Genomic DNA, 21,587 nt, shown 5'->3' on the forward strand with positions numbered 1-21,587 from the left:
CAAACACGGGAGTGGCCCGAGATAAATATCTTGATGAAGCAACGAGGATTGAATTCATTTGACTATTTTAATCAATCAATGAATTTTTTAATTTATTGATCAAACTATTTGATTTATCAATGAAAAACTAGAAACTTGTCTTAATTTCTCACATAGACCTCTCATACTTGTCTACAAGTTCAACTCCAGGTTGGACGTATTTTTACTAAATTTAACCGTGGTTAAGAGATACGGAATGAATTCCATGAGAACTGATGAACCAATCGGTGGAAAATGCGATGACGTAATTTAATCGTGGTTGAATGTAATAGAGAAACGTGTAACCGGGCCTAGATTAAGCTTAATAGAAAAAAATGTTAAGTAAAATAGCAGGATCTTTTCAGGAGTATCCTCTTCGCTGTATGGCCAACGTTCATAAACAAGTATGTATGAGGAAGCACTCATTCTCGTATACAATTTACAAATGTAGCTCAACTTTGAAACTTGACAGGTATATTCTTTTTGGAATTGCCCGTCTTCGTATTGTAAGTATATGTACGTTTTTTTTGAAATTTTGCATTTCAAGGATAATAAAGAAAAAGGAATTTCCGCCATAGTTCAATATTACTGTAAAAAAAAGATTATAGAATACTTCATGTTTAAACAGCCGAGTGGATTATTGATTGCATGCAATGACACATGCAATTAATAACTCAAAGTAGGCCTATTTCCTCTCGACCGTTTTCGGTAGGCAAAAAATCGCCAAAATCATACGGTGACGTATAGCCAAACTATATAAAACGAACATGTTCTCAGATGCAACAAGCGAACTTTCTGCTTTTTAATAATTATCAAAAAAATTGGAATAATACCAGTATATTGTCATAAACCTTTCAGGTTTGGAATAATACCAATATATTTCCATAAACCTTTCAGGTTTCATCAAAGACCTCAAAGAGATATAGACCCACAATGCCTATGCCTCCCCAATGATAGCTCTTACTTGAAATTGAAGGCCGCCATTGGGGTATTTTAGCACGAGATATTATATCTATATAGTTGTAATATTATAGATTACAAAGGCATTGGTATGTAATAATCTTATGGGTTGCCCCCTCAATGGCCGATTTCAATTCCAAGTATGACACTAGTGCTGCATGTGAGTCTATGCATCTTTAAGGTCTTTGGGTTTCATTGTCCTTCAGGTTATGTTTATACTTATACAGTTTGGCTATATGTCAGCTTATGATTTTCTTGGATGGGATATTTTGATTTTTACCTTTTTCAGTTTTAAACTCGGCCTGACCAGTTGACAGTATGTCTTGGTGATAGTTGTTCAACAACAACGGTTAGTATTATCGATACGTCAACCCAATCAGCAATTGGCCGATTCCATACCGATATCTCACAGACACAACACGACAGAAGAGGACAGAATTATTCTGACGGGCAGTATTATAGGAGTCGAGCTACTAACAGAGTACAAACTACTATAGTGAGGTCCACGTTAAAATGGCAGTGGAAAAGGATAGGGGAACAGTGTTGCCCCGATTGCCTATTCTCTGCCTTGCCAGATTATTTTTCTACATTGTTAAATAACGATCTGGTAGCGTTGCGGAGATAGAAGAGGATAGCGCTATCTGCTTTGTCGAATGATAGACAAGGATAGCAATACCAATGCTGATCAAATACTGACATTATAACGTGGACTGCACTATATAGTGAGTTCCACGTTATAATGGCAGTGAAGAAAGATAGGAGAAAAACGTTGCCAAGTCTCTCGATTTTGCCACTGACTGTACACAGCTGTTCATCCCATTGAATTTAATCTAATAATAATTATCATTTCTTGATAAAATAATTAATTTGATGTCAAATCAATCAAGAAAATATCTTTTTTTTAATTTTGCATTGCAAGGATAATTGACCGAACGCAGTGAGGTCTATGTTTCAACTCTGATTTTCATTCGTCTGTCTGTATGCCTGTATGTAAGTAGTATGTAACACATTTAAGGCCAAACGCGTTAATAGAATTCTATGAGATTTGGCAGGAATATTCATTTTTTAACTGCGCGTCGATGTATACACAAGGTTTTTGAAATTTTGCATTTTAAGGATAATATGAAAGGAAAAGGAATTTTCCTCCATACTTCGATATCTCTTATCATCCATTCTAAAGATAGGATTAATCAGACTATTGAATTAATCATAATCAATCAGCTGACAAGTGGATTATTCATTGCATGCATTACACAGTTGTCTGGAGAAGCCGGTGAACAGGTGACACCAGATCCTTGTGGATGGGAAAACTGCGTGAGGTCTACTGTTCACAGAACTACTAGTAGTATAAAAGGAAAATGAATTTCCTCCATAGTCCAATATTACTGTAAAAATCAGATTATATTCTTCATGATTAATCAGCTGTCGAGTGGATTATTGATTGCATGCAATTAATAACTCAAAGTAGCATAGTAGGCCTATTTTCTCTCGACCTTTTTCAGCTTTCAATTCGGGCTGACCAGTTGACAGTATGTCTTGTAGGAAATTAGCTGTTGGTGATAGTTGTTTACAACGGATGATTAGTAACACAGTCATTAGCCGTTTTCATACCGATATCTCGCCAACACGACACGACAAAACAGGACAGAAATATTACTCTGATGGATAGTATTAGAGGAGGCAAACTACTAGTTATTACACAGAGTACAGTCCGGGTCCTGAAGCTTTGCCTATCGGCGGAGGGCCACTAGACTATAATACTACCCGTTCAAAAACATCAGACATTTTTTGAAATGTATCTTTCCATAAGCAACAGATGCTCTTCTGTATTTCCTCAAAAGCAACGTGTTGCATCCCAAAAGATACACAAGGAGCTTTTTGGAGTTACGACCTTTTATTGGTTCAACATGCTTCTTCCATTGTTGATGATACGTTGCAACCATAGAGAAACAATAGCGTAAGTAGATATCCCATGGTATAGGGAATTTATGTCGCGACTTTCACTGTTATCTCAAGCCGATTACTGTCGATTATTGTCAATTTTTACTGTTTTGTTGGGATGATAGTGTATGAACGGCACAATTTGAGAGACTACCAGCGTCACACAGCAGCATAGGAAAGAACTATGTGAACTATCAGCTTGAGATAATAGTAAAAGTTGCGACATAAACGCCCTATACCATGGGATATCTACTTACGCTATTGTTTCTCTATGTTGCAACTCTCTCATTCATGAAGAATCTCTGTGTCTAGCGAGCTTCCTTCAAGGAAGCTCTGCAGGGAGATTCCTCTATCTGGGGATCTAGGGTCTCCGAAGCTGATGTTTTTCTAAACCGTAACTATTACCCCGCGAATTGTACCTTGCGTATAATTATGCCGTTTCAAAGTCAGGGAATCAAAGCTAAGGGACGCGTACTGTACATACTACCAGATCACAGAACTACTAGGTGATATAATATTTGATGATTTGTTTGGTACCTGGAAGTAGACACCACCCTTGGGCTTCTTCTCGGAGCGATCGCCGTAGTAGGTGAGTGTGCGACTGGAGCGGTCGAACACGAACCAGCGCTTGTTCCACTGGTGGAAGCGTGACGTCATCTTGTGCAGGAAGCCGCGACACGACGTCTGGTCCAGGAGCACGTGACCACACAACTCCACCTGGTGGCCGGCGCTCAGAATGTGCGCGCGCAGGTCCAACGACTCGCCCTTGATCGGCAGGTATCTGGTTAGTGGCCGCTGTAATCACAATGGACAGTAAGATTACAACATTACTAATTAAATTAGTAATTGAACTACTAATTAGCCCAGAAAATTACAAATCAAATTCTATTTCCAATACTTACCAGAGATACAGTTATATTAATATGTGTGACAACAACAAAATATAAAGCATAATTCAATATAATTTTTTTCTATTGGTCAATACTATAGCCATCTAGTTTAAAGACTAATGAGCTATTTTTTTCTATCCTAAAATACAACTTGAAAAATTGAACAGTGAATTTCCCATTAGGAACTCTTACTGCTATTGTTTAATAATTATTAATATGTACACTTATTGACTGCACTATAGAAGCTTGATTCACTTCACTCAATCACTGCTCTGCTGTTTCACTGGACACTACTTGAATAAGCACTACACTAGTTCAAACGGTTTCCTCCTTTTGAGCCTCCGCACCAACCCTCCATTGTCTAGCAGCTGGATCGCCTCGACGTTGTCATGTTGGTGAAGTCGCCCCTCGTGCCTCTCCGCATGCCTCTGGATCTCGGTGGACACCAGGTTGACGTGCAGGTCTCTATGAAGATTGCTGTTCCTGACATACCAAGGAGCATCCACAATGTTCCTTAGCACTTTGTTTTGAAAACGTTGTATGACATTGATGTTGCTGTCTTTGGTACACCCCCAAAGTTGTATACCATACGTCCATACTGGCTTTAATATCTGTTTGTACAGAAGTACTTTGTTTCGGATTGAAAGGATGGAGTTTCTTCCGATCAGCCAATACAGCTTCTTATATTTGATTCCAAGCTCTTCTCTCTTCTTCTTGACATGGGCCTTCCAGCGAAGCTTTGCGTCCAACGTCATATCTAGATACTTGGCATCATTAGCATATGGTACAACTTGGTTGTTGATAGTTATTGGTATGGGCAGACCCTTGTTATTGGTGAAGTTGATGTGAATCGACTTTGCTTCATTTAGTTTCATCCTCCACTTTCTAGTCCAATCTTGAATTTTGTTGATGGATCTCTGTATTTTCTCTGTTGCAATATGAATATTACTGTCTACTGATAATATGGCAGTATCATCTGCAAATGTTGCTGTAGTATACACTTACATAAATATGTGTGACAACAACAAATAAATGAGAAGAGAATAACAAAATATAAAGCATAATTCCACATAATGCTTGCATTTTTGCTAGCACTTTGACTTGTCTAACGCCGTTCCAGGCCAACCATACTTATATCTATCTAATAATATGATATGATAAAATAAGATTTATGATACAACAAAGTCGTTATTGCACTCAATCTTCCCCATACGTAAAATACGTAAAAAAACTTTCAGTTCCGAATAGGTTATGCCAGGTAGATAGGTAATGCTTGATGAATTACATTCGATTCTGTTCCATTCATTTTTGCAGCAATATAGTGATAGGTTCTCCACAACAATTTGTTCTATTTTACTCCCTGGAAAATAATATGTTCTCAAATATTAACCTAGTACTACTAACATTTTCTCCCTCTTTACTGGAGTAAGAGTTTACTTCTCTCTCTAGGAAGTCGACCTTGGATGTTTACTTCTTTGAGACTTAAAATTAGTGTGAAGACATGGGATAGACATAGATAAAGGAGAACATATCTCAATATTCTTAGTACAAAATATATTATTGTGGGCTAGACCAATAATTAATTCAAAGAAAACTCTATAATCAATGGAAAACTTTCAGCTGATCAGAACGACTTTCAGCTATATAAAAACAGTTTAATAAGCAAGAATGATCAGAAATATTGTCTAATAATCAAAAGCCAATTTGATAAGAATGTAGAGTCTGTAATAAAGGGAAAGCTCTCACACACTAGATATAACCAAAAGTAGTGTTAGAGGAATATTTCCTAAATTAACTAGTAGTTCTGTGAACATTGGACCTCGCACTCAGTAAGTTAGATTGACCTGTTGTTATGTTTTCTCAAAAATTAACAAATAATTTATCAATTTAAAATGTCAAAAAAATCCTATATGAACATAGTGCTTTCTGTCCTATCGTACCGTGATGTGTCGTCCCGGAATATGAGTGTGAGCGCTGTTATCAGGTCTGGCTGCAACTATCTACAACGTTGATGGAAAGATACATTTTTAAGATGTTCGATGTTTTTGAACGGGTTGTATTATAGTCTACTAGACAGCTGATTTATGATGAATAATTCTATAGTATGATTTTTACTCTAAATGTGCGTACAGATGCGCCGCGAACATGAGCAATTCACTTTTAATCAGCTGACTATATCTGTATTTTTACAGAAACGTTATAAGATATAGATATAAAAGGCTTGACATCCGCTGATTAAAATTGAATTGCTCATGTTCGCGGCGCGTAAATCTGTACGCACCTTAATATTGGCTTATGATGGAGGCTCCTTTTTCCTTCTATATTATCCCTGAAATGCAAATTTTCCAGAAACCTTGTATATACGTCAACTCACAATTTAAAAAGAAACATACCTGTCAAATTTCATGAAAATCTATTACCGCGTTTCGCCTTAAATGCGCAACATATAAACATTAATTTAAACATTAAGAGAAATGCCAAACCGTCGACTTGAATCTTAGACCTCATTTCGCTCGGTCAATGATTGAAATCTACACCTGGTATCAATGATAATCACTATTGCATAGCCATGGCTAACTTTGCATATTTTTCACATTTACGAATTTCCAAACCTTAAGTTTCTACATTGCTAACAATATTTCAATGTCATGTTACATCAGTAAATAATTGAAGTTGAGTATTTGCAAATTGATTTACCTGACTATTGGAGTACGACTTGTTTCTCATGCGAACTGTCAACTGATCCATACTGTAAGATGAAGCATCTGAAATGGGTCGACTCTCACCAGACTCCTGTTCGACCTCTTCATTATCTCTCTGCAATAGAAAACTGCACATTAGACTCTAATATAAAAATTATTGCACAACAACTCTGACGCTAATAATTATATTGGTGAATAAAATTTCAAGTATCTCAGAGATCAATTCATAGCAAATTTATGCATGATCAAAGGTTTGTTTGTCAGATACATCCAATCAAACATGGAAGCGGTTATTGTAATACAAATAATTGTCTCATTATAGAATCAGTTATACAGAGTGAGTCATATGTATGGGAACCCTTCAATAAATTGGAGACTTTTGTAGATAAAATACTGTAACTTTCAGGATAAGTTATTGATCAAATACTCTACCTTTTGACGTACAACTGAATTTCAACCCCTCATAAGGAGGTGACTTGGAGGTTGAAACTCGAATATTTTTAATGTAAACACCCATTGTGTGGTACGTAATTTTGAAGGCCTTTCTAAAACAAGAAAGATAACATCAATTGAAATGTTCTATGATACTTGTATCCAAAATTGCTGGTTTTTAAGGAAATGAGGGGTTGTAACTCAAATATTTTTAATGTTAACATCCATTGTGTGGTACATCACTTTAAAGGTCTTTTCAAAACAAGAAAGATGACATCAATAAACATGTTTTATGATACTTGTATCCAAAATGGTGGCAGATTGAATTTTTAGTTTTTAAAGAAATAATTGATAAAGTTCAATCAGCCGCAATTTTGAATAAAAGTATCATAGAACCTTTTTATTGATGTCATCTTTCTCGTTTTGAAAAGGCCTTTAAAAAAATGTATCTCACAATGGGTGTTTACATCCAAAATATGTGAGTTACAACCCCTCATTTCCTTAAAAACTAAAACTTCAATCAGCCGCCATTTTGGATACAAGTATCATAGAACATTTTAATCGATGCCATCTTTCTAGTTTTGAGAAGGCCTTTAAAATGATGTATCACACAATTTACATTTAAAATATTCGAGTTACAACCCCTAAGTCACCCCCTTCCTTATGAGGGGTTGGAATTCAGTTGTACGTCAAAATGTAGAGTATTCGACCAATAGCTTATCCTGAAATTACAGTATTATATCTACAACAGTCTCCAATTTATTGAAGAATTCCCATACATATGACTAACCTATACACTTAAGTGTATATATGAAGTGAAATTGGGTATTACGGCGAGGCAGAACATCCGAAAGGATCTCTCTGACGATAAAAGCCACATGAATAAATAAATAGAAGCAGTTTTAGTAGCTGTGACAATACATCAACTAATTGAATAATAGGAAGTAACTTGTCACATAAACAATGAAATATTAATAATTATTATTAAACGAAAATCCAAATTAAATGCTGTAATTCACTCCGAAGACTTCTGCTACTGCACATATTGACAACAGGGTAATAATAATAATTATCAATTCATTAACATTTGAATAATTGCAACATCTCAGTTTTTTCCATCAGTAGAATGGAATATTACAAAATTGGATTGGATTGACCACTTATTCATAACTTCTTGAGATTCCAGCATACAACTCGATTGAACTTTACGGTCTAGCAAGACAATAGATTCAAAAATCCAAGTGATTAATTTCATTGCATTCTTCAAAAGCAATCACAGTAAATAACTTACAAATTATGAATTCAAGGACTGGAAATTTTGTGATGTGAACAACTACAAGACTTAACCTATTTCGGACTATGTGTAACCTTATCTAAATTTGGGAGAGGAATGTAGCACAAGGTTAACAAATATTTTCTCTCCCTATCATTCATCATGATGTACTTTTTGCATCAATCAATAAAGAATGATAATAATTTATTTAAAAAGTGTGAGGATTTTCACAAATGAACTCAATTATGATTTTTGACCACCATCTCTCTCTACTATTATATTTTTTAGAATATGTTATTTATTTTCATCTTACTTTGTAAACTCAAATGAAACCAGCATTTACAATTCTTGCACTTTGTTTTATTAAAGTAATATATTTGTTTTTCAATTAGCGAGAATTTGAAGGTTTCAGTAACACAAAGAGTAAGCCGGTTCAAAGTTTAAGGTGATGAATAATATAACAATCTTCAAGGTTTACAAAATGATACCTCACTATATAATATATGTATCGAGGTTGTCATCAAATTAATACAAATTTATGCTACAACAGATAATACAAAAATTCCAAAAAATCTAAAACTATGCCGTATCTATTACCCTAAGCATCACCTAGTACAATGATAATAAAAAAAAATATGACACTGTGCTTGAGTGTCATAATACAATACTGGAATGACTTGCTTTCTTACCCTGTGAATCTTCCTTTAAGCTGCGTTTACACCAAAGTTATTAACAAAATGATAACTTAATCCTTATAGATTCTATTAGATTGAACATAACTTATCATACACATGATGAGCATATGTGTTTGTCAAGTTCCGTTCAATCTAATAGAATCTGTAAGGGTTAAGTTATTAACATTTCGTTAATAGCTTTGGTGTAAACGCAGCTTAAAGGAAGATTCACAGGGTAAGAAAGCATGTTATTCCTTCCTAAATCAATAGATAGGAAGATGAATGGATGTTGAAGTAGTAATGCTCCTCCTATATGATTTTTGGTGCAATCATAATTCAATGCAATCAATATTTATTTTGCTGTGTGCATATATAATAAAACCAAATCATAGTTCAAGACAAGAGAATATAGAAGAATACGATAACTATTACAGTATTTTTCTTTTTTGTGTAGTTGAGAAGTTGATATTGTGGTAATTATTCATATTGAACGAAAAAGACTAAGAAATTGTCAAAAAACCACTGATTTATTGATAATTAGAAAGACCGGTTTCGGTTATTACACCATTGTGTGTAATAATACTAATGTATTTCTAATTATCAATAAATCAGTGGTTTTTCGACAATTTCTTAGTCTTTTTCATTCAATATTACAGTATTATTCAACAACACTATTAGGTAACCAAAGGGTCTAATAAAAAACTTGACTAACTTAAAACTTGACCTACTGAAATCTTGAAGAACTGAAAAAAAGCCTATAACAATCCCCAGTGAATTTAAGATTCTGTATGTGAATTTTCAAGTTAATCAGTTCAGTGATGATACGTCATTCTTGTATATCTTATCCCGTATATGTATAAGCCAGTTCTTTCTTTTATTATATCGTAGATGATTCGCCAAAAATTATGTTTATGAGACTAATATCTATGCTTTTTGAACCCTCATCATAAGTCATAACAAATTGCCATATTTTAATAGTTATTATTGGCTTAAACCTCGTGCCATTTTCAACTATTGGAAAAGTACAAATAATAATAAAAGGATCAAAATGAAAGTATTAGCCTAGTACTTGGAGAAATGTGTAGCCTATAATAATAAACGATAAGGTATACGAAATAGTTGATTATATTTGTATATAAAAACCTTTGTTTTCAGATTTCAACAGACAAGTTGCAAGTAAAAAGGCAAGATGTAAAAAACTTGAAAACCAGATCACAGTTTTATGAAAACGATAGGTCGTTAGAGCCTGGAATAATATAATTAGTTCAACATGAGAACTGAATGGAATAGTAAAAAGCAGAACAGAACAGATGCCGGATTAGGGAGAGAAAAAGATGAAAGGAAGCAGAGAGTTGAGAGTGGTGACACCCAGGGGAGAAAGTGGACCATAACCGATCTCAATGTGCGACAGAAGCTGATATTTAATTTTAGGCGGCTCTGTTTTCGGACCACATTGTACCAAATAAATGACCGAGTTGTCGTTTCAAAAAAAGAACACTGTCTAGAAACAGATACTTGTCATAAACATGGCCATCTTCTTGATTTTGTTTTTATTTTTTATTTATATTTATATATTTTTTTACAGAGAAGCACTGATTGGGAGAGAAAAACTAAGGATACTCCTTGTACCATTTCTTTCTCAAATTTAGATAACACTTTAAATTTGAATTTGATTGAAACAAACTGATTAAATTCTAGAATTTGCGGCTAGTTTGTCTCATATTGACAGCCCTAGATAAGACTACAACGAAGATTTCGCACATGGAATCGTATTTATTGCCAATTATTCGCCAAGCCAATTATTGTTTTCAAATATGTAAATGAGTGCATTGAGTAGAGTATTTCGGTAATGTTCCCAGAGCTATGACAAAAAAACAATAAGTTTTTGTTTATTGAATCTATTTCTATTATTATTATTATTATTGAATAAGAGATTATTATTATTTGAGATTACATTTCTTCCAATTCTTTTATGTGTTAATATTGCTGTATGTAAATATGTTTGAATAGCTTATGCTCGTAAACTACAGCAGTAGAAAGTAAACTTCTTCTTTCTTGTATTGCGCCTATTGGTGTATTGACTCCTCCTCTAAACACGGACTTGTTCCATATTAGAGGAGTAATTTTCAGGGGAATATATTGTAAAATGTACTTTCTGAAAATAAAATTAATTTATAGCAATTATTGTCATTTATCGAATTTTATGCGATATAGTCAATTACATTATCACCTATATTAGTATTTTGAATAAACATTTGAATGATTAATTATCATTCAAAAATGGAATTAATTTGAAGATTATTGCAGAAACAGAATAGAGTTTTAGAAAGCATAAGATAAAAATGTTATTAACTTAATCCTTATAGATTTTATTAGATTGAACATAACTTATCATACACATGATGAACATATGTGTTTGTCAAGTTCCGTTCAATCTAATAGAATCTATATGGATTAAGTTATTAACATTTTGTTAATAACATTTTGGTGTAAACCCAGCTTTACTGTGGAAGTATTGGATAGTTTGAAGTATGGTATTATTTTTAGAATAACGATCTTATTAAATTTCAATTGGAGTAATCTTCTCTAAAATTAAAATAAATAAACTAAGAAATCAATTTATATTTAGCAATATACTTGCTGCATAAACTAAAGAATTGATTTGTAGATTGGTCGTTCAAAACCATAATAGATTGAAAATCAAAAAGAATTCTGTACATATTGAGGTGTGTAGAACACAGCGAACAGCGTCAACTAAACAAATCGACTAGATTGTTTGGTGTAAAAATATCAGAAGACAGAATGAAATTATGATATTAATTTTTCTGAAACATCCTAACTTGACTAAAAGATTAATAATATTGATAATATTAATAATATCGACTAGATTGTTCGGTGTAAAATTATGACAAGACAGAATAAAGTATGATATTAATTTTTTTGAAACATCTAACTTGACTAAAAGATTGCCATAATAATATTGGACTAAAGGTCCAATAAAGCTGATCGATTCAAGAGTTCCCATCCAAAAAACAATGGAAGCGAAATATTTATTATGTATTTTATGAACGATATTGCTGAATCATGCATAATTTGCACTGGGAACCAAATAAATTGAATTCATCAACACCACCTCAGCTATTCAGTGAAATCCCAGCTATTATTTCTTTGCTGCCTGTTGCACAAGACTCAAGATGAATTGAAGATAAGTATTAAAGTAAAATAAAATAAATATTTAATCATTTGAGAGTAGATCATTCCTGCGTTAGTTAAGATGTTAGGGATTGGGTTTATTCACCAGTAGCCTTTAAAAATCACCTATCAAATGTACAAAATCTACAAGAACATGAGCAATGAAATCACTCACTTTACCTTTCAAACTTTTTGGTATCTTCAATTTTAGAAAAAAACTCAAAAGAGATACTTCCATCTGAAGTATTGCATTGAATGAAAAATACTAAGAAATTGTCAAAAAACCACAGACTTATTGATACTTAGAAAGACCGGTTTCGGTTATTACACCATTGCCAATCTCTGATAAACTCTGTTTTTATCATCTGATAAACTCTGTCTTTATAACCGAAACCGGCCTTATCAATAAATAAGTATCAATAAATTTGTGGTATTTTGACAATTTCTTAGTCTTTTTCATTCAATATGAATAATTACCACAATATCAACTTCTCAACTACACAAAAAGTAGAAGTATTGCACTTTAAAATTCAAAAGCTTACTCAGGCACTACCGTATGAGAACAGCTTTCATTGACCGAGCGAAGTGAGGTCTAAGATTCAAGTCGACGGTTTGGCATTTCTCTTAATGTTTAAATGTTTGTATGTTGCGCATTTACGGCGGAACGCGGTAATAGATTTTCTTGAAATTTGACAGGTATGTTCTTTTTTAATTGCGCGTCGACGTATATACAAGGTTTTTGGAAATTTTGCATTTCAAGGATAATATAAAAGGAAAAAGAAGCCTCCCTCATACGCCAATATTAGAGTTAAAATCAGACTATAGAATTATTCATCATAAATCAGCTGACAAGTGATTACACAGATGTGTGGTGAAGCCAGTCTATTGCTGTATTTCCATAAGGTCTATAGTTTAAATCAGGTACTTGTAGATGAGAATACTGCGTGAGGTCTACTGTTCAAAGAACTAGTAGTATTTTAAACTCAAAACTTACTTCTGATCTAAAAGGTACTTTGAAAACACAATAGTGTACAATAAAACAGAACCCAAAAAAATTTCATCACTTATAGTTTTCCAGCTCGAAGTCAATGAATCAATATTAGGTAATACTATTATATTCCTTTATCATTTACGATACATTGACACTGATTTAATAAAATTACTAGATATAATAACGTAGTCCTTGTGCTATTTCCATAAGGTCTATGGTGTCAATCAGGTACTTGTGGATGAGAATACTGCGTGAGGTCTACTGTTCACAGAACTAGTAGTATTTTAAACTCAAAACTTACTTCTGATCTAAAAGGTACTTTGAAAACACAATAGTGTACAATAAAACAGAACCCAACAAAATTTACCCACGTAAAGTTTTCCAGCTCAAAGTCAATGAATCAATTAGGTATTACTATTATATTCCTTTATCATTTACGATACAATGACACTGATTTAATAACATTGGTAGATAAAATAATAAGGTAGTCCTTGTGCTAATTTATAAGGTATGAACTTATGCCTACCATATCAAGAGTACAAGTGCTCGAACGCCGACCTCGGTGTTTCTTTTCCTTGCGGTAACCACTTTTGAAATAGTTCATCCACATCACGGGAGTTTTGTATTTAGAACACCACTAATAAACAATCAACCAGCACAAAATCTGCGTTTTTACACTAGCAATATTCAACACTTTTGGTTTTTAAACGAGCCATTTCGCGAACAGTAATTCGAAACTTATTCAAATAACAAGATAAACCAAATTACTTTTCACTCCGATAATTTAGTCTTGTATTTAGAACTTGTATGGCTTAGTATGATTTGCACTATTTAATCAACTGTTTTGTATAGATACATTCAAGAATGTGAGCTAGATACACGCTATGATTTGGGGACTTGAATTCTTGCGGGCTTCCACGCTAAAAACCGAAAGGAAGTGGGAAAAAGTGGGAGACTCTCAAATCGTGTGAGCGGGCGGAGAAGCCAACAGGACTAGTCTACTTTTGACAGAACTCCGCGGCTCAGATTTTACGCATGTTTTCCCCAAATCAAACTTCATCAATTAGCTAAATATTTTTAATCCATACTGCTGTTTTGTAAAACTTTTTCTAAAATGAATATCACTTTAATTCCCTATCTCAACAATCTTAGATGATGATTTAACTCTTCTTGAACGAATATCTTTTGATCTTTCAGATAGTTGTAGGAGTCTCTTGGTATCGGCCGTTTCTATTTTAAGCAATTACAGGAGTGTAATCTCTTGAATTATAATTTGCGTTTGTCAACGGAGACACATTCAAATGTATATGTAACTACAAAGATGATTTTGTTCTGGGAGATCTAAATGAACTGCTGTATAACTACATAGCCATTGTATATAAAGTTATTTCAATGACTGTTCCAATTTAAACCTTTCTTCGACAATTTAATTTTTGTGTTCTGGGATCTATAAATGAACTGCATTATAACTACATGGCTGTTGTGTGTAAATTTGCTTCAATAACTAATAACATGGATAGAGTGCTTGCATAGCAGCATAGAGATCCCGGGTTCAACCCCTCTCATAAGCAAAAGTTTTTTAACCAGATCACTCCCGTGTATCGGATGGGCACGTTAAGCTGTCGGTCTCGGCTGAAGTATGACGGTCGTAAGGCCCATTGACGGCTTGAATGATATTCAGGCGGTGGGACCTTCCCGCAAGGGACTCCCCACCAACAAAAGCCATACGAATTTACTTAATAACTGTTCAAATAAAAACTTCTTTCGACAATTTAATTTTTGTGTTCTGGGAGATATAAATGAACTGCAGTATATCTACATGACTGTTGTGTGTAAAGTTGTTTCAATAACTGTTCAAATTGAAACTTTTTTCAGCAATTTAATTTTTGTGTTGTAAAGTACAAAATAATTAAAGTGGTGAAACATTTGATAACTTCTCTTCAAATAATTACATTCAAAACATTATTCAAGCTCTGAACAAACTTCTACAACCTCTAAACCCTACATAAATATACAGAATAAACTCTTTCAAGAATATGGATATATGGAACAAATAACTTCCAATGACATAATCAAAAACTAGTTCTTTTTGAATAACCACAGTGTAGAGTTTTCAAAAAATGTGCTCATCATTTAACTAATCACATCAAGACTTATGTTTAACAGAAAATATAGAATTGAATGAATTTTGATTTATTGTAGTTATTTATTCATAAAAACACTTTACTTGTATGGGCTACTTTATCCAAATTAATAAAAACTTGTAGTACCCTTTTATAAGAACATTTTTTTAAATGTAAAACATGTTGAAATGTTTTAATAAAAGGGTACTACAAGTTTTTATATTGTTTTTATTTATTTATGCATTTATTCTTTATTCATTTATACAATAAGTACATTATAAAAATGATAGGGAGAGGAAAAATAAGGTAACCTTAACAAAATGTTAATATCTTATTCCACATAGATTCTATTAGATTGAACGGAACTTGACAAACTGACTTGACTTGTTCATCATGTGTATGATAACTTATGTTCAATCTAATAGAATCTATAAGGATTAAGTTATCAACAATTTGTTATTAACTTCGGTGTAGACGCAGCTTTATGATATTCCTCTCCAAAATTTAGATAACACATAGTCCGAAATAGGTTAAGTCTTGTAGTTCTTCAATTCAATTCATGTAGTTGAATGAAAAATTCATTACATCGAGACACATGATAGCATAGAATAACTATTTATAGTTTCTACTTTAGTTTCATTCTGTTAAATAAAGAACAATTATATTCTTCAATAATAAAGTTGATAAAAATATCGATTTTGGAAATTAAGGATAACATTATTCAAATCATCAAGCAATCAACACAGATCCGAGTTAAACTAGTACCATAGAGAAACAATAGCGTAAGTAGATATCCCATGGTATAGGGCGTTTATGTCGCAACTTTTACTGTTATCTCAAGCCGATTACTGTCGATTATTGTAGATTTTTACTGTTTTGGCCGGTGAGATTGTATGAACGGCACAATATGAGAGACTGACAGCGTCACATAGCTTTATGGGGAAGAACTACATGGACTATCGGCTTAAGATAACAGAAAAAGTCACGACATAAACACCCTATACCATGGGATATCTACTTATGCTATTGTTTCTCTATGCTAGTACCTACTTCGGTAAAGAGCATGGAATAACGAGAGTAAATTCCTTTTTCCCTGATTGGGAGGATGATATATGAAAACTAACTAGTTTCAAGTTCTTTTTATAGAATTTTTAATCTCGAGATCAGTAACTCATGAACAGAAGTAGGGTTAGCATCATGAATATAATTTTGCTACTTCATCAGAATACCATATGTATCAGTATTTCAAGCGACAACCGTGATGTTTCAACGATTTGAAAATGATTCAAAATTTTAAATAGGGTCTTAGTTATTATTATTATTAGTAGTAGTAGCAGATATTTCTGTATAAAAATATAATTTGGAATAGTTTGGAAGTAAGCCAATCGAGATTATCCCAACATTTTTCTAGCTGGCCGTTTATTTGAAAAATTAGTCACAAATTTTGAGACGATATTTCAAATATTCTTATTTATAATTTCAACACTCATAGAACTGAAACGCATACTCTAATAGACAGGACTCATTATTGGGATCCGTAAAGGGTTTGAATGTATCCAGAAATTTTTAAGCTGGGTTCACACCAAGGTTATTAAAAAATGTTAATAACTTAATCCTTATAGATGCTATCAGATTGAACGGAACTTGACAAACACATATGATCATCATGTGTATGATAAGTTATGTTCAATCTAATAGAATCTATCAGGATTAAATTATTAACATTTTGGTGTAAACGCAACTTTAGAAAACGGTGGGCACTTGTTTACAACTCTAATAATATCTCTGATAGACTGTAACTTATTATTAGATTGGGTCTAAACAAAAGAGTGTGTGATACGGCGAGACGAGGTTGGAAAATACATATGACAGATGTGGAGGCGCCTGTATTTCCTCTCAAATCATCTTTTAATTATAGGAGAATGCTATTCAACTGAGAGGGGTATTCATTTATAGAACAGATGATCTCATAAATTCCTGTAGGATGATGGAGACAATATTCTAAATTAGCAACTCAGATGGCGACGCCAGGAAGAGAATTAGATTATAAGTAGAAATGCAGCATATTATAAACTACAAATACTTGGAGATCCATGATAATTTCCATAAAATAGAACCCTTGAATCACTTTTTGTTATTAATACTGAGATCAGAATTCAAACAAGATCGAAGAAAATATTTTTTTAAATAGCGCACGGAAGATCGATATGATTTGATATGTAGAATGTAGCAGTTCATTATGATCAATGATATCCTATACTATTAAACGAACAATTTCTGTTTAGATGTTGATATGTTTATATATCTGTATGTGACTGGATCTCGAAAAAGGCTCTAACGATTCTCACGAAATTTGAAACAAAGTAGGTGTATGATATGAAGATTCGATTGCACTAGGTCTCAACCATGGGATAACTCGCTGAGGGACATTAAAAGGATAATTCATCCTTGGCTAAAACAGCTGAGACTTTCGTCGTCTGTGGATAGTAAAAAGTGAGCGAGTGATTCTGTGGAAAATCAAAATATCGCATCCCCGAAATCCATAAGCTGACGTATAGCCAGCTGTAAAGTATAAACACGATCATTTTAGAATTGTGTTATGTTTATCAATAAATAAAAATAACGAACGAAGCTCGGTGCCCCGATATTGATGAATAATATGGAGTAATGATGATGATCAATTAAGACTGAAATCCTAAACGATTTAGGGCCGGTTTCCAAGCTCGGGATTTAGCTAAGTTCTAGACTTTAAACAGCTGGAGTCAGAAAATTGGCTTTCCGAAACGGGGCGTAGTCGCGGTAAATAGTTGCAGCACAATAAATAATTATTTTCTCATTTCTATAATATTGGAAACGTTTTTCCTTGACGAAATGAAACATTCATAAATAATACAAAATAACTGAAACTATACACTATTTTCTTTTCATTTTATTTTGTGTTCAAATCAAATCAAATCAAATCGTTTATTGCACAAAATATATACAGAATACAACTGAAAGGAAATTGACAACTTTGTGCTACACGTCGGCAAAAGAAAACTTGTACGCCGACGTGGAGTCTTAATATAACTTATTCACTTATACATTAATATTAATATATAAAATGATCCTACAATATTATATATAGGCTAACAGTAATTAACATTCAACCAACTAAATATTCCATTCTAAGAAATAACAATAAATTAAAGATATGCATAAAGCTGAATTTAAGATCCATACAACATCAATCAATATTAAACCAAATCATTAATTGAATAAAAATAATTTTCTTTCACCCAGGTATGGAAATTTTTTATTTTAGGCTTCTTTAACAACCATCCTCTTGGAACTTTATTATAGAGTTTATTTCTCAAATATGAAATACTTCTACGGGATAGGGTGCTATCAACTCTTTCAATTGTGATTAAGTTTTGAGCGACTTGTCTAGTTACTCTTTGAAAATTTTGAATATTTTTTAATTTGAGCACATGTTTCTTATAGTCTTTAAAATGAACAATTGTCTTATAGTGAACAGATTGGAATTTTGAAACAATGTGACACTTGGGAAATCTCTCGGATACCTCATTATTGTTTTGATAACTAACTTTTGTAAAACAAATAGAGGTTTTAAAGTTGAATCAAAAGTTCCTCCCCATATAGAATTACCATACTGAACTAAGGATTGGAATAGAGCAAAATAAACAGATTTTAGTAATTTTAGACTCAAAATACTTCTAAGCATGTACATTTTTAAATTGACCACCCTTAATTTTCTACAAAGGTAGCTAATCTGAGGTGACCAGCGTAGATGCTTATCAACAAAAATACCAAGATACTTGTAATTGTTTACACTCTCAATAACCTCATTGCAAGAATCACATGGATACCTGTTACAAGCATTATTCAAACAAAGCCTGTTCATATCTAGATCTCCTCTTGTTGTGGACTGAAGGTCATACATTTTGTTTTACCAAGATTTAGTCTCAAATAATTACATTTTAGCCACTGAGAAACCTTATAGTAACCCACTTTTGTTTGCTTGATAACATCTTCCCAGGAACCTTCTTGGAAGATAAGTGCTGTGTCATCAGCAAAACAAATTGTCTTAGACCCAACTGAGTCCAGTACACTGGGCAGGTTATTAACATAGATCAAAAATAAAACTGGTCCCAATACAGTCCCTTGAGGTAGACCCCATGTCACATCTCTAATCTCACTATTACTACCACCACAGCTAACGATTTGGCTTCTACCCCTTAGATAACTTTCAAAGAAATCTAACTCTATTCCTTGAATACCAATATTAGATAGTTTCTGGATCATTTTATCATGTGGTACTGTGTCAAAAGCCTTGGCCAGGTCCAGAAACATTACCAAGGTTTTTTTATTTGTTGTTCAATTTTCTAGTTTCTCGAAATCTAATTTAAACGTGATTTTGACTACGCCCCGTTTCGGAAAGCCAATTTTTTAACTCCAGCTGTTTTAAGTCTAGAAATTAGATAGATCCCGAGCTCGGAAACGGCCCCGTGATTTGGATGATACTTTTTTGTTTTCCCACAGAAAATATAAAAGAACAGCAGATTTAAATGTTGTTCAATTCTTAAAAAATCATTTGTTATAGCAGGAAATGAATGGAAATTAAAATTTATGATTATTCAATTATTTTACACATAGTTTTCCAATATCATTCTAGATATTCTTTGAAAATTCACAAATCGCATGGACCCCAACAGTTATCCCAAAAATATCTACTGTGTACAAAATATTAATTTCAAAAAACTCCGCACCCTCAAAACAATATGATATAGTAAAGTCATTCATTACTTTACATCCATTTTCATATTATTATCTTGGGATATATTACGATTGATCACACACATGAGGACAGGTTACACTGAAAACAGAAGAATAGCAATCTGCATTTTTCTAGGTTCAACATGGGTGATGGCAGGTCATAGGGATAAAAGTGATTAGAAAAGAATAGACAGAGGTTTTAGTTTCCAGGTGGGTTCCAAAACACCAGAGCATCATTCTAAAGCTTTTAAATGTGCACTAGCGGAGCAGGTCGCAAGCAGTCAACCTTCCAACAGAAGAACCGAGATCACGGTTTGATACCGTTCTAAATACTAGAAAACCAATCCCCTGTATTTCAATAAGTCTCAAAAGCATGATCAGGAGAATAGTTGTAAAAGCACAAAACTGAAGCAAATACAACATTTTTAAAACACGAAAACCGGAATGCAAACAGTTTTTAAAATTGAATCAACTGATACATACAATAAGAAGCCCCTTGATATGAACTGTTGTTCTGGAAAGACAATACACCAAACATACTTAATAATTAATATAAATTAATTATACATTTTGAAATTAGCTGTAGGTTTACTATAGTGAGGTCCACGTTATAATGGCAGTGGATAAATATAGAAGAGCAGCATTGCCTGTTCTCTGCCTTAATTAATTATATTTCCATATTGTCAAAAACATATTTGGCATCTTTATGCAGCTAAAAAAGGATAGTACCACCTATTTTGTGGAATGATAGACAAGGATAGCAACATCAAAGTTAATCAAATACTGCCATTATAACGTGGACCGCACTATAGTTTATGCTGGTGAGGGATTTGAAAACGTCTGCATCAAATTTACCCTCACGCTTTAGTATTATTGTCAACGAAGTGGGAAAATCAAAGATACCGGAAACATATTACTGTAATGATACTAAACTGAATACTTATGTTAAAAGTGATTGCGGCACATTTGAATATTTTTTGTATTAGGTATTATTACTACTCGGTACTATAGTGAGGTCGTTATAATGGCAGTGAAGGAAGATAGGAGAACAACGTTGCCGATCCTCCGTCTTGTCAATGCCTTCTATAGACGGTAGCTGATACAGGTTTATTGATGTAATATTAACGGTTCATTCTCGTTTAAAACAATAATCAATTATATTTTATAAAGCAATAAATTATATTTTTCAATAATTTAATAATGCATTTTCATAACCAAGATGAAATATTTTGTTTATTAATTGAATCGGTGTGAAGAGAAAGGGAACATGTCAAAAATCAGAATACAGAAAAACGGAATACAGATAAAATTATTCATAATTTCAAGATTGTTTTTTGTCATTAGGGTGCAAACTCTTTTAAGACAACAATTTTAATCTTGTATAAGCACTTATATAAGATTCACCCCTTAAAATTGAGTTTTTTGTTAACTTCCTTTTACTCATGATGATATTATGAATTATCACTCTTCAACTTTTACAATAAACACCTCAACCGAAAGCAATCTAACCTCAAAGCAACGCGTGAATCAAAGGTAACCTAACAATAGCATAAAAATCACAACTGACAAACAGTGTTGATTTTCGAATGTTCGGCGTTGAAAGGAAACATGTGTG

General features: G+C 33.1%; 1 protein-coding gene across 6 annotated transcripts in view; it reads right to left on the reverse strand.

The window, feature by feature from the left end:
- Window positions 1-21,587, reverse strand: part of LOC111064407 (pleckstrin homology-like domain family B member 1) — a 226,716-nt gene that overhangs the window by 3,256 nt on the left and 201,873 nt on the right. For all 6 annotated transcript variants that reach the window (XM_039425321.1, XM_039425320.1, XM_039425322.1 and 3 more), the window contains 2 exons: window positions 6,507-6,626; window positions 3,457-3,714 (listed from right to left, as the gene is read on the reverse strand). In XM_039425321.1, coding sequence (XP_039281255.1) covers window positions 3,457-3,714; window positions 6,507-6,626 — 378 coding nt within the window. The remainder of the gene's footprint in view (window positions 1-3,456; window positions 3,715-6,506; window positions 6,627-21,587) is intronic.

The sequence above is a fragment of the Nilaparvata lugens genome, chromosome 3 (assembly GCF_014356525.2).
Source record: "Nilaparvata lugens isolate BPH chromosome 3, ASM1435652v1, whole genome shotgun sequence".
Lineage (NCBI taxonomy): Eukaryota > Metazoa > Arthropoda > Insecta > Hemiptera > Delphacidae > Nilaparvata > Nilaparvata lugens.